Source organism: Rhipicephalus sanguineus, chromosome 1 (genome assembly GCF_013339695.2).
Source record: "Rhipicephalus sanguineus isolate Rsan-2018 chromosome 1, BIME_Rsan_1.4, whole genome shotgun sequence".
Lineage (NCBI taxonomy): Eukaryota > Metazoa > Arthropoda > Arachnida > Ixodida > Ixodidae > Rhipicephalus > Rhipicephalus sanguineus.
In genome coordinates this window covers 243,679,732-243,693,823 of record NC_051176.1, presented here as the reverse complement: position 1 = coordinate 243,693,823, position 14,092 = coordinate 243,679,732, and the positions used below count along the sequence as shown (strand labels likewise).

The following is a 14,092-nucleotide window of genomic DNA, read 5'->3' as shown; positions in this document are numbered from 1 at the left end:
TTAACATTAGTTTACAAAAACGTTATTTGATCGATGATGAACGACCTGGTAAAGTTATCGTGGCCTCGGGTAACTGATGTTACTTTCATCGCCAACTTTAGTTAGGTTGCTCTCCACTCGAAACATCTCGAACCAACCAGAGTTTGCGAGTCGTTTTTTTTTTCTAGCATGTTTGGGAAAGTGAATTGAATATACGATCTTCCGCGTAGCGCCTTATTATTTGCGTTACACGAGCCCGCCGTGCAGCCATGACGGGAATTTTCTCTGCCTGTTGACGGTGCATAGGTTGCACGCTGTAGCGTTCAGATGGAGCATGAAATACACTGGATGCGTTGCATAATTCCTCATTCCGCAGTTTCCCAAGTGAAAGGATGTGGAATGGTTTCGTGACGTTTGTCGAGGCGGCATCAAATACGTTGCGAATTCGTGAGGTACATCACGAATTAATGATTCTAATACTTCGTTAGTTCAGTCCAAAATATTTATTATGTAGTTTATCGTGGAATTTTTTTTTTATTTCTTCGCACACAGCGCTGATGACCCGTTTACCGCGGATGACGTTTCGGTTGCTTCGTCACGTGCGAAGCAAGTGCAACAGGGCAGCTGCGATCACGAGTTCGAAGGAAATGCGCACAGCGCTGGCGTCGCAGAACATGACACCAGCTTTCCTGAGGTGATCATCGGTCAAATTCTTGATCAACTCCTGGCTATCGACGCAGCGGTACTTTTGTGCGAAGACGTTGATGCATTGCGAAAAGTCACTTGCGTGCCTGCAAAGAAGTCCGCATTAGATTCTCAGGAACGTACGTATACAGTAAGAAAAAACAGAAACAAAAGTATCGACAAACTGACTTATGCTTGATTGTTTTTTTTTGAAAAGCGAATTTCAGATGACACTGGTTCTGTAACGTGGTCAGCTAATGGTAGATCAATTACCAACTAAACAAAACTTTGCGAATTTGACTGCAGTTACGTGAACTTGTGAAGTCGCTGTAAACGAAGCAAGCACGTCAGCTGGCAGGTATAAGTCACTCATACGTGGGATCAAGAATATTTATGCAGAGATGTCGCGGTAGTTCCTGCGTACCTAAGTCCACTATACTTCGAATTTCACTTGGACACTAATAAGTTAGTTTACTGCAATTAATAAAGCAGAGCGAGCCATGGCTTTGTATAGCGGAAAGCATCTCACCGGCTTGCTTACTATCTGTCAAAGCATATACTGTTGAAATTCGATTTAAGGGAAGCCGACTTTAGGAAGTTCTCGATCTAACGAAGAAATTTCGATTCCCCAGCAAATACACATAGGGTTCAGTGTTATCAAACCGAATTAACTATCTTGGCCACCAAACCTGATTTAACGAAGTTTTTCCAGAAATAACTGAGTTAAAAGCGGCGATTTTCTTCCGGTTTTGCAAATACGTTTTTTTTTCTTCGAGCGTGTGCTCTAACGCATTAAAACGTCTAGGCACCCTACTCACTGCCCCATAGCTTTAGTTTGACGAGGCTGCACGCCGCGCCCATGCATGGAGCAATGGACTCAGCACTCGGTAGCGCTCTTACATACTGGATAGGGCTACGGGGGGCGGTAGTTTCGTGATTTCATGGCACTAATGGCCTCCTTGCAACTTCCTGGCTCGGCCTGCTCGCACGATCACTTCATTAGTTCTTCGAGTATCCGCATATCGTTCTCCCGTCATTGCTTCGCGTAACATTCTTCCTGGCTTGCATCGCCCGGACATAGTGCCCCCTCTGTCCAGGCGACATCAGCGGCTCCATGTCAAGGTCGCCCTCGGGTCGCCCTCGCGTACTTTTCACTTGCGCTGGAGTAGATTGGTGGCAAGACTACTAAGCTTTTGGTTGCCGCTACGTTACAATTTTAGATTTCGAAGAGCCGAAGAATCCATTTCTCGATTTTACGAGCTTTCCGATTTAACCAAATAATTCAAGCGTCTCCATCACTTTGTTAGATCGAGTTTCAACTGTATGTCGTATGCATTTCCAAAATAAAATCGTACAGGGAAGTTTTACTTTTTAGTTTTTTTATTTGTATTTCTATTCATGTCGAAGCGAAGCGCGAGGAAAACAGGACACAGTAAATAACACAGTAAGAACACGTGAAGCTGGGTTTCCGGATGAAATTCTAGTTTCAGCGTCAAGCAGAATTTTGCGCGAGATAAAAATGGAGCTGGCTGGTGGTGCGCATGTCATTGAGCGACAGAAGGGGACCGACAAGTTTGTGGTTGTTCCATATGTGCATGGAGTGTCACACTGGTTAAAAAAAGTCGCGGCAAGATATGGTGTACGCGTGCTCTTTTCAGCAAAAAAACAGGGTTGGTAAGGTGTGTGCAGCCACTGACAAAAAAGTGAAGGAAAAAGAAACAGGAGCAAAAAACGGGTGTGGCGTGAAACATCGGAAGAAGTTTGTTGAGTGTCAGTCGGAGGTGGTGTACCGCGTGCCCTTCTCATGTGGTGCTTCATACATTGGACAGACGGGGCGCTGTCTGAATGTACGTCTCAATTAGCACCTTAGCTCCTTAAAAGGCACGCCGTACACACACTTGGCGATGCATCGCAAAAGTTGTAATGGATGTTCGCTGCTTTTTGAGCCGACGCAGGTCTTGTTCGCTCACAAGCACCAGAAGGCAAGGGAAATGGTTGAGGCTGCCTCGATAAAACAGGAGAATGACACGTGTGTTAGCCACTCATAGATACATCTACTAGAAGCGGAGTACGCTTACCTTAAAAAAAAAAAAAAAAACATGTGAGATAACTTCGGTTCGTAGTTCTGTAGATAACCCATGTTTTCTGGTTTTACGCAAGTGGTCACAGAATGTTTAATTCTGCTTTGTTTTTTGGTTTTGGTTTTCAAGGACGTTCACGTGACGTCAGATTGGTGTTGTCATTGCCAATTATAAGATGAGGATTTTCTTTCCATTAAACTGTAGTTCCCAGTTAGCGTCTGTCCTGTGTGTTCTTTACTGTGTCCTGTTTTCCTCGCGCTTCGCTTCGACATGAATCTATTCCAACTCGCCCAGTACTCTACGTCACTTCAGTTCATGTCTTTCTATTTAACGACGACTGTATTGCTTGCCAAATATTTTAAATATTTAGATAAGCGAGACAAAAAAGAGTTAACTTTTCCGTTAAATGCAGCAGCATATGCGGCAGTGAATTGTGCTTATGTTACTTACGAGCACACCGACTTCCGGAGTTGTGGTGTCAAGGACTGGGGTTCGAAGTGGCGTACAGTTCCGTTTCCTATGGCTTTGAAGTCATCCTCAAATACCCGTCCACAGGCATCCGTCCTTCTTCGAAGATTGTGCAGCTGGCATTCTGTGTATTCCAAAGGCCAAAAGTAAGAAAAATAAAGAAAACTATAGCAGTGACGTATTTGAAACAGCTAGCACAAGTTTAGCGTAACACCCAGCAGAAATGCAAAGGAGAAATGTTAAAACAAACACCACTCTTATAAATACTTCACAAAAAGTAAGTACTTCCCGCGGAAGTTCTGTGCGTTTCTAGTTCAATGAGTAGATTTAGGTTAAACACTTACGCGACATTTCGTCTTCCTCCGTGCCATTCTCGCCGAAATCTCGGCGCTGGTCGGACAGCAGCCTCTCCATGCCGAAAAGGTCATTGCTGTCACTCCAAATATCATCCGTATACCAGGCATTCCGCTTGCTCAATTCCCCAAGTAAAGGGTCCTGCCGTTTTTCCGTGCCCTCCATGTGTTTCCTTAGTAGTTCATCCTTAATGTCGTCTCTGCCAGCGCTCCACATAGAAGACCGATCTCCAGTGTCACTTTCAAGCTTTGCGTCTATGTCGTAGTAGTCCTTATTTTCTTCCAGAGCCTTAGCATCAAAGTCCCGCACAACTCTATCGTCGTGAACGAGATGCTCACTCGGGAAAAGCATCATGTCCGCTTTGCTGTCGCTCTCTTCCTTGTGCTTATTTATAATCTCCTCTAGGTCGTCCCTTACGAGCTGCTTCTTCATCTTTCGCTCTAGCTCAAACTGGTTTAGCTGAAGGTTAGTCTTCCGACTCGGTGGCTTCGCGATAGCGCTGCCGGCTGCCTCGTCGTTCTTGTCGAGCAGTAACCCGGGCGATTCATCGATGTGTCTCACGTATGGGAAACCAAGTCTAGGCTCGCGCTTTCTTTTTTTAATATCGAAGAATCGCTTCGGACCTTTCGCGCCTCGCTGCTCGAAGCCCTCGTCGCGACTTTCTCGACCATCATTGTAGTCTCCTTCGCTGTCCAAACCCCTTATGTGAGTTCCAGGAGAGTTTACTGACCTACGATTAGACGACTCGTCGTTCCTTGTTCGCGCTTCTGGTGAACCGGTACGCTCCTGTGTCTCTCCAAGAAAGTCTGGCACAACCTTCTCTTTAGGTGACCGCAGGCCCGGTTCTGGAAGAAAGCTGTTGGGGCCAACGTAGTTTGAGTCATTAGAATGACGCTGTGATGGGCTCGGGAAGGGTCTAAGTTCATCCGGATACGAATCCATTTCGTGTGGCTCTATTTCCTTGTAGTTGGTATTTTTAAATGGAAGTTTGCGCTGAAATGACCGCACGTTTCCTGAAGCCTCTCCTGGTAGTTGAAAATTTGGGTTGTTTGGCGAAGAAACTGGATCATGGCCGCTAAGTCGCTTCATGACGTTTAGACGGGGCGACATTTCTTCCTTCGCCAGTACAGAACGGCCGTCACTCATCATTAATGAAGCTTTATTGTTATCTACTCCTCGGTCATAGTCTTCTTGCAAGATTCCGACAGCAGATCCAGGATCAGTGGGTAGGCCCGCTCTTGCACGAAACATGTTTGAAGCTAATCGCCGAGGGTAGTAAGGCAGCGGCGCTCCTTGTCGGTGATTCTGAGATGTTTGCTCTCCGGTCAAAGCGTCCGCGCCATCACGTCTGGGTAATTTCGCGCCAAGGACGTTGTCAGGTGAAGAAAACGTGCCACCAGGTGCATAATTCATATCTTCCATACCAGCAGCTACCTGCACGTTTCTCGGAGTGTCTGGATAAACCTTGCTATCGTGACGCCTAATTGAAAATGCTCTGTGGGGACCCATTTGCTGGACACCTTGGTCTAGAGATTCGTCTTTGGGCAGTACGGGAGCGTCGTCTTCTGGGAATGACATCGCGTCTCTTGACACGAGCTCTTCTTCGCCATCTATATGGGGTAAGTGTCCGAGGGATGGTTTCTCGTATCCACTGAGATCGTAGTTGGTACTTCTGTATGGACGTCCTCGACGCTGTAAGCCGATCACCCGCCTGTCGAAACGCACAGCATTTTGTCGCCTTTCATCTTGGTGTCCTTTCCCACCCTTTTCATTGGGTGCGTATTGTCTTATGTACGGGTGGCGCTCAATGTGGCGCATCCCGTACTCACCCCTAAAGCGCCTAGTGTCTGTTCCTTCGTTGTGATCGTAGTACGCTAGGCTCCTGTTAAACAAACCTTTGTCATTGTTGAAACCACCCTTCAACAATTCATCGCCATCAGCGGCGTACCTATGGACAGGATCTTTCCATGCCCTCTGCATGTCAGATTTAGGAGCGAGGTTTTCCCTGCCCTTGTACCGACTGTAGTGTCTTTCCCTCTGTTTCTGCAGCAGCTCAGCCATACCTCTCGTATCCTCGTACATTTCCAGCTCTTCTTCACGGCTCAATGGCGGCAAACCTCTCCAACCTTCAGCATCGCTCTCTCCTTGCCTTGCTGCGTGCGGCACATTCCGCATTGATTTATACAATGGCAAGTTCAGGGGAGAGTTCCTGAAGTTATCAGGAATCTGCTGACTTTCGAAGTTGCCATTGGAATCCCCAGTTTCGGGTTTTTTTCTTGCATGGTTATCAATGTTGTAATCAGGTGGATTAGCCAGTTGGTCTATGAAGTATGCTCCGGGTCGCGCAAAATCTTTGCTAGCTCGTTTGCCTGAGAGATCCTGGACGAGTTCTGGGGACCCCGATTCGTATCTGTGTTGCGATCTGAGTTTGCGCGCTCGCTCGACACCTGCCCAGAACTCTTGGTTTTTTCTCAGTTCGGAATCTGCGTCTTGTTTGTGCCCAGTCAATGATGCATTACTGGCCGCTATTTCTGGTGATAACTGCGCGCCTTTTTGGGGTGCATCCTGCTTCTTTGTCTTCGAAGTCACCTCGCGATCGGCATAATCATAGGCAGGCTTGACATCAAGGCTGTCCGGTACTTTGTCTTCTTCTTCAACGTACTCGTCGTAATCTGGACCATAGTAATCTTCCATAACTTGGCTTAACATCTGATGTTTAATTGCAGCAGACAAATTCGCACCACGCCTTAGGTCTTGCCTCAAGATCTGCGGGTTGTCGTCGATGTCATGACTGCCATTTCCGTTGCGCACCATACCTCTTCGCAGACTTTCGAACCGTATCGGTGCCCCCCTTCGGTTTCTGAGACATGCCTCGTAATATTGTCGGTGCAGTATCCTTCCGAAACTTCTCACGTGTCCTTTCATTACGGGGTCATCTTTGCATCCCAGCTCGCTTGCCGAGTCCGGAACGCACGTCTCGTACTTCTTGAGCAGCGGACAGAGTACTTCGGCCTTTTGGTGGACAAGTTCCATTTCTTCTAGTATTCTGCTGAAGCTTAGGCCGCAGTGGAATATGCGCTTCAGAGCTGGAAGCCGTCGACACGCCGGCGAATTGGGAGACATCATCGGGGCAGACATGTTCGACCACACGATCTTCTCGCACCTCTTGGCGTAGCCAGTGGTGAACGGCTGCAACAAAGGAGCGACGTGGGCGTGCAATTCAGACATGGCGCACTGCGTGCGGCTCTTCACTTCGGAGATACAAGAATTCATTTCCTCTAGCCGCCGGCACACTTCCGGGGACATCTCGAGGGGCGAGAACTTCACTTCTCGTACAGCCGTCTGAAAACTGAGGCCGCACAGGAAAACCTTGCGTACTGCTGTGCCCGTCAGGCACTCTCCTTGCGCTCCTCGTGGAGGTGCCACATCAAAGTCCGAGCACTCCTTTGCGTGCTCTTTTTTCCACGTGTCCAGCAGGGCGCTCATGATGCTCGTAGCCTCGTCGGCTAGGAGGCAGCCTGACTGCTCCTTGGCGTTGATGAAGCATTTCTCGAAGTTTTCAGAAATCCTGTGTTAAAAAGAATGTTTGTTGAAAGGTCAGATCCATAATACATAGGTAGTAATTCCAACGCTTGGTTATCCTAAGCTGTTCGCAGTGCGCATGCAAACTCCTGTGCAACGCAGCGCTATACATTTATTCCTTCGCTATAACTAAGGGTAGAAGCTACATCAACGCTTCTACTGTTTCCTTCGGATTCTTATTTCGTACTTGCAACTGAAGTGAGGCCTACCTGCACCGTTCCTTGTCACCTTTTTTCAGTCCTTCAAGGCGTGCCTGAACCTCCATTCCACAGGAGAAGTAGTTATTGAACAGCGTCGTTCGTTTACAAGTCTCTTTGTAGACTGAAGTTTCAACATCTAAAAGAGAAAACGATAATTCATAAGTTATTGACTAAAATCCCCCTCTCTGCGAGTTGGTCAGCTTACTTCGCACGCCTTTGCAGCTGGTGTTCACGGTTGTCATGACATTATGGAGATAAGTAAGGTGGTAGCTCAGGGAGAGGTTTTTCATGTTGCAGTGTGTGACCCGTTCGGCAGCTGCGACGCATTCCTCGTAGGAATGCACCTGACTGGAAAGACACTTCGAATACTCAGTGCACACGACGACTTAACATTGTTACAGATTAGTTTTTAACCCAATGTTAAACATACTAAAGCTACAGAGATTGTCACATTAAGACAACCAAGTAACTCGCTGTTATTGACAAGCACATTCGTGCCACAGGAAATGTGCTTGAGCAGTAGCTAGTTTGCGCCACTCATATTCTTTTCCAGAACTTTTAACTTCAGTGAAGATGCATCAGCCTCTTATCAAAGACGGATCATAGGAAGACCAGAAGCAGTATTGACAATTCTCTTTTTATGCAATACGGGAACACCGAAATCAGCATTCGCTTCAGTAAACAAAAAAAAAATGCTCATGTTTTTTTGCTCACAAACATGCTCGCGCTGGCCCGTGCAGCTTGCTTACGTGCATGTGCGTTTTAGCTATTCATAAGCTGTGCCAACACTGAGGTGCAGCACATGAACTTAACGGAGGCGTTATGGAATGTGTGAATTAGGTTATCTTGCGGCAGCCTCTTCAACGTGCCTCAAAAAGGTTAAGACAATCCATCATTGTCTTAACTTCATTCATGAATCCGTCACGCACATGACCGCAGTTGTGTAAGCTTCCAAATTAGTTTTGTTGAAAAGCTTATCTTTTAAACCAGTCATATTACGGAATTTTCAAGAATACATTGCCGCCTGCAGCAGTTTCAAACACCTCGTGCCTTAGTTCCCTATAAATTTGTCCTCTGTACCATATCAACCATAAATACTAGTTTGCCATGCAAGCTCGCCAGTGAAAAAAAAATCCAGCGTTTTCGTATACCAATTAAGTTTATCGCACTGGGTGATTATTTGAGCAAAACTTACGTGCAGATATCATGATCGACGCGGTCCCCTGTTGTCTCGTATCTGTTTACTCCGCAGTGCAGAAATTTTCTCAGAAACGGCAGTAACTGGCAATCGAGGTCCGGTATTTCTGCGAAGAAATGCCCCAAGTGAGCGTTTATGACTGGTCGCATTTCAAATCGCACAATCAGTTGCTACAATCAAAGTATCCCTCACGTGTCTGTTGGCTGCACTTTCCAGCCACCTTGCGGTTCACAATATTCGCCAGGTACTTGAGGTGTGAGTGTACTTCCGTCCCAATTCCGCATTCCGAATAGAGGTGAATGTTGTCTATGCAGTTCCTAAACTTCGCACTTCGCCTGTAAAAAAAAAAAGATAGCTGTTTTTCAGCATTTAAGCAAACGCGTGTTGGTATTTCTCCAAAAGCTCTCGCTTCGTAAATTACAGTTGGCAACAAGCAACCTCACGAGCGCTTACGTAACTGATTTCGCTGTGAACACCAGTTATGAGCTATAAAAAGGGCCGAGTGCACCCGTCCGCCCGTATTTCCAAGCTTCCTGGAAAAACAAACTGAGTAGTGCTGAGAATCGAACCTGCGTGCTCCTTCGGGCCGAACGCTCTAATCAGTACACTACGTCCATTTCCTACGACGACCAACCTTTATAAGCTAGGAAATGGCTAATTGTATCAGACCCCGACTGAGCTAATTCGGCGGGCTGAGAAGAACGACGCCCAATGGGAAGGAAACAGCGCCGGGTCACGGAAATGGTTGTCAGGCATGGTGAGGCATGGTGTCAGTACATTTTCGGTGGTAACACTCGCCACCGAGTGCGACCAGACAGGGTTCGCAGCTTTTGCGAAACCGCTGGTAAACGGACGCCCTGCAGCAGCGCAATCAGCTTTTTTTTTCTTTTTACTTATAGTATAGGGTAGAGGGATCCAGCTACCAGGTTCTGTTGTTGACCCGCAACATATCTGTTCCCGATACCAATCTATCAGATTTTGTTTGGTTACATGAACAAGTATGTGCGTGTTTCTGTATAGTGTGCTCCTTGATGAGGAAGCCTTATGGAGCAAGGTGAGTACAGGACCCACTGGTCCGACGCCACAATAATCTGGAAGCGATCCTTGGGAAAGAAACCATTTCGCACCTGCACTCGATAGAAGCTATGCGGTTGTACTTCTCTGGCGTTCCACCAACAACGGCAGGTGCGTCGAAGATGACGCCAAAATGCACACCACGAGTCGTCGCACTCGCGTCCTCGCTGTGGTTCTGCGGCACGATGTTTTGAGGATCGCCCAGGTAGAAAGAACTTGTGCACTCAAGGAACCGCACGACCGCCACTCGGATGTCGCACACGGTGCTCATGTCCGTCAGCACTGCGTCAAAGCGAATGCACGTCAGTTCCACGCATCGCTCCTATAGCGTGCATCACTCGGTGGCAATAGTTTGTTGTTCCGCCCGAGCAGTGATCGTAATTTGAGCACCGCGGAATGTAACCTGAAGTGCACGTGCTTTCTTGTTCATGTGTACGAACATTTCCTCCAAAGAAGTTTCGCCCCATCTGCCATCTGGAGCCCGCATCAAGCATATCTAATCACTGCATTGGAAGGCGTTCAAAATCGGGCCACCCGATTCATTCATTCCTCATATTCATATGACATCAGCATTTCACCCTTGAAAGCTAAATCCGGCCTATCACTCCTTTCTTATCGTCGCCGCATTGCTAGCCTTACCCTTTATCATAAGTTCTTTTATTCTTCTCTCAATCAAGCCCCGTATATCACAGCCGCCTCACGCATTTCCCACCGCACCAGTCATCCACTTCAAGTTGCCCGCCCGCCATCACGCACCGCCACGTTTTCTGCTTCATTATTCCTCCGAGCAGCTTCAGACTGGAACGGCCTGCCCTATGACATTGTCACCATTGCCTCATCATCTACCTTCCAGGAACGCGTCACTGATCACCTGCTATGTTAATTTGAAACTTCGCCGCTTGTCTTATTTGCAATGTTAATTGAATCTTCACTGTTTGTCATTTATTTGTAATCCCACCCCTTATGTAACACCCCCTGAATGGGGGCCTTTAAGGAAATAAAACTGAACTGAACTGAACTGAGCCCCATGGATTTCACTTTGGCATAAGAGCGAGCTTTTTTACAGCGTTCCCAGCTGTAAATATTTGCGCCTTCGTATTGTGATAGCGAATGACATGGAAACAAAACGAAAGGCGATGACAAGCTGCTTTTGAAAACAAAAGGGGTCTCGCACTCGAGTCTGATGTTTATTAGTTTACGCCACCCACTAAGTACCGAGGAATGTCACTTTCTGTTTATCTTCATATTTCAGGTTTCAGCAAATGTGGCATGCAAGTTTGCAGTGTTACCAATAGCCAAATTTTTCATGTTAAAAAAATTGGCAGGTAGGTTCACTTCGTCTGTCTTCGCTGAGGAAATATCTTGTGATAGCGAACACATTCAGTCGCCTGTTCACATGTGCAGCTAATACCTTCTCGAAGCGGCAGTGAGTATAACAGGAACAGCACGTACTAGCAAATCATGCTGTGAATGTTACTGTGCCTTACAACGCAAGTTCTTGAACGAGTTTAAGACGGTTTTAGCTAAGCTTCACTTACGATTCGCTCACCTTACGTCTCACGCGCCCTGGCACTGTAGGACGTGGCTGTATTTGTTTAGCACTGTCGATAGACGCAAGTGGCGCGCAATAAATTTGGCCGCAAAACAACGAAGGCAAGTGTCAACTGGCTTTTTAGGGCTAGCTTGTTAAATGCATTAAAAGGTGTCATAGCGCTAACAGACACCTTTTGTACTTATACTGTTGTTTCTGACAATAAACATTCAACTGAAAGTTGGCGCTCGTCCCTCCGTGGCTGCTAGCGCTAATGCTGAGCGCGAGGCTGCGCTCTAGAGCTACGAACAGCCGATCGTGTAGCGGAACGTGGGCAGTGACATGCAACGCTTTCCAGCATGAACGTTGCGCGCGAATGAGCTACGCGGGGATGAACGAAGTGCACCGCAAACGATCAGTTAAAACTTTTCTGAACGCTGGCAATGGAACAAAGGCGGGGTAGTTTTCCTTCCGCTGTTTGTACGACCATTGCGTTCCCGCACACCATGCGGTTTCCATCGAACGGCTGTCTGCCATATGTTGCGTTACAACGGCGTGAGTTCAGTGGAGCTAAGCGCCGAGTTATAAGGCGGTCTAGTCGCTTGCTCACCGGTACTGGTTTCCCCGCTTGAACTGCAACTTTCTTTGTACATCTCGTTGACGAGGGACGAGATGTGCTGAAGATGAAAGCTGAACTCGGAGCTTCTAACGCACCGCGTTGAGCGCATTGAGTCTTGAAAGCACTTGTCGAATCCTTCTGCTTTCCTGCAGAAAAAAAAAGGCAAAAATGATGTTCCTTTAAGCGCAGTATCTCCGTGTCACACTGCTATCTATGCGCTCCTTATGTGAGAGAGCGCGAGTCTTTTGCCGTTAGAAGTTGTACATTAAGGGAGTCGTGTAACACGGCTACGTAACGAGTTTTCGGCAAATACTCTGGGTGAATAAACGCTGCTCCGTTTTAGTACCGCACAACATTTCCGCCTCTAGAAATTTTTCCTGTAATTATGCCAGAATTTCTCGCGTTATGTTGTTTTAATAATAGATATACAACCTTATGCAGAAAATTAACTGTCTGCTTAAGAAGTAATGTGTTTGCTTAACATAACGATACCGACAGTTATACACTGGTAGACAACCTTTGTAAGTTGGAGTGCCGTTCGTTAGAAGGACGTATGATGTATTGGCTGGAGGCCAGACCTCATAATATCGATGCCACAGAATAAGGCAACGCCTAAAGTTTGCTTTTGTGTATGTATATCGTGGCAAATACATTGAATGACAATAAACGACTTCGCAGTTGGACTTGACATAGAGTAAAAGTGCACACGTTTCTAAGCGTAAAGTGGCCCCAACCTAAATATGGCTGCGTTTAGCCGCCAAGAATAACATGACAAAATTTTCCAGGCCGCAGTTTCCGTAGAGCAGAAAGCACGAAGTATTGCGTACTTGAATTTATTTTTCACGTTAAAGAGCTACAGATGCTCAAGTCTAGAGTTCAGCCTTTACGTTCAGTCTCTCTGGCTGTCAGCCACAGAGCAGTTCTGTCACACGTAATAATAACTTGTCGGTGAAATGGCGCTACTTGACAGGACGGATAAAAAAAAAACTTCAATCGTGACTCACTGTGTCGTACAGTTGGCAACATATTATTTTTGACGTACAGCAGCCAAACAAATTATACCAAACCTATCAAGGTGCTTTCTATAAAGAAAGCATTTTTTTGTTTTTATTTATTTTCGCCGGACTCTGTGTTTATACTTCTCATTGTATAGGCATAGGCATAGGGTGGTCGTGCCTTACGTTCGTAAACTGTACTCACTTGCACGTTGCGTTTTGGTTCGGGTTTTCCAGGAGGCTCTTCTCGCGAACCGCATGGCCAACCACGGCTCCGCAAGCACTAAACCGTTTGAGGGCGTGATAACGCTGGCACTTGGTCTTGGGGGCACCCTTCGCCTTCGAGAAGGCTGCGAAGAGTTGCTCTCCGTTACACTCGCAAACACGCTGTGTATTAGGTAGCGCTTACGCAAGCCATCGGTCGGTGCCAACAGGAGAGCGGCGAAGAATAAGAGGCAGTGCAAGGGCGCCATGGTCTTCCTCCCCTCACAGCCTCGGACCAAGGGAAGCAGAAGCAGCCCTGCACAAATTGAGGGGAAGTGCCTGATGGATGGGTCGCTCGGATTGCTGCGCGCCACCGCGAATCGACTCACTTCTTGCAGATCCTCGCTCCGGACCCGGGAAAGAACTACCGCGTGCCTCAATTTAGTCGTTCTCTAGTCATCCCGTGCAGACGCTACACACCTGAAACGGGCCAAACCAACGTGTCTCGGGCTGCAGCTCGGTATAAGACGAAGCAGCTGGGCTAGCGATAAAAGGCAAACGCTTTATCTTCCTCGCGACAGATTCCCGCGGGAAATAACGAGCACATTGATCTACTCACCATTGCGCAGAAGAAAAATTTAGAGGTTACCTAGCATCGCACGCTTCTAGAATGCTACCAACGATCATTGGCGTCGGCGCGAGATTCTGCACGGACTCGACCTTTCTGTTGTCTTTTTCTCTCGCTGTCTCGCGGTCAGAACAAGAAAGAGGAAGTTTAAGGGGAAAGAAATCTAACTTCAGTTACTTTTTCGATCACATTGGTTTATTATCACTGTATTGTTTTTCTTGCTTATATCGTTCCGTTATTTTCTAAACTATTTATTTCTGGAACTATTTATATTACACAGCTGTTTACATTCTAAAAGAAGGTACCGCCCGTTTCATGGCCGTTCCCGCTGGGTGGGTTGCGCAAGGGTTCCTGAAGAACAGCCAACCAACCAACCAACAATCGTTAAGATTATTTTGCTACTTGCGTGCGGTGAGTGATAATATAGCGTTAGCAATGTTGATGTCGATGTGCATTATGAGGCGACAAAAGTCAAAATTTCAAACTATAGCGAGT

At 46.9% G+C, this 14,092-nt stretch overlaps 1 protein-coding gene across 2 annotated transcripts; it reads right to left on the bottom strand.

Annotated features, from left to right (window-relative positions):
• Positions 1-477: 477 nt before the first annotated feature.
• Positions 478-13,451, bottom strand: LOC119375604 (uncharacterized). 2 transcript variants are annotated; one of them, XM_049410820.1, is made up of 12 exons: positions 13,355-13,451; positions 13,175-13,285; positions 12,971-13,115; positions 11,762-11,916; positions 9,674-9,902; positions 8,739-8,881; positions 8,544-8,652; positions 7,554-7,696; positions 7,358-7,484; positions 3,557-7,134; positions 3,195-3,336; positions 478-770 (listed from the first exon to the last, which is right to left on the bottom strand). In XM_049410820.1, the coding sequence occupies exons 2-12, from the start codon at positions 13,236-13,238 to the stop codon at positions 575-577; spliced, it is 5,031 nt and encodes a 1,676-aa protein (XP_049266777.1). In that variant the 5' UTR covers positions 13,239-13,285; positions 13,355-13,451; the 3' UTR covers positions 478-574. The 2 variants fall into 2 exon arrangements, with proteins under 2 accessions (XP_049266777.1, XP_037501749.1); XM_037645821.2 differs by having other exon boundaries at positions 13,359-13,451.
• Between the last annotated feature and the right edge of the window lie 641 nt (positions 13,452-14,092).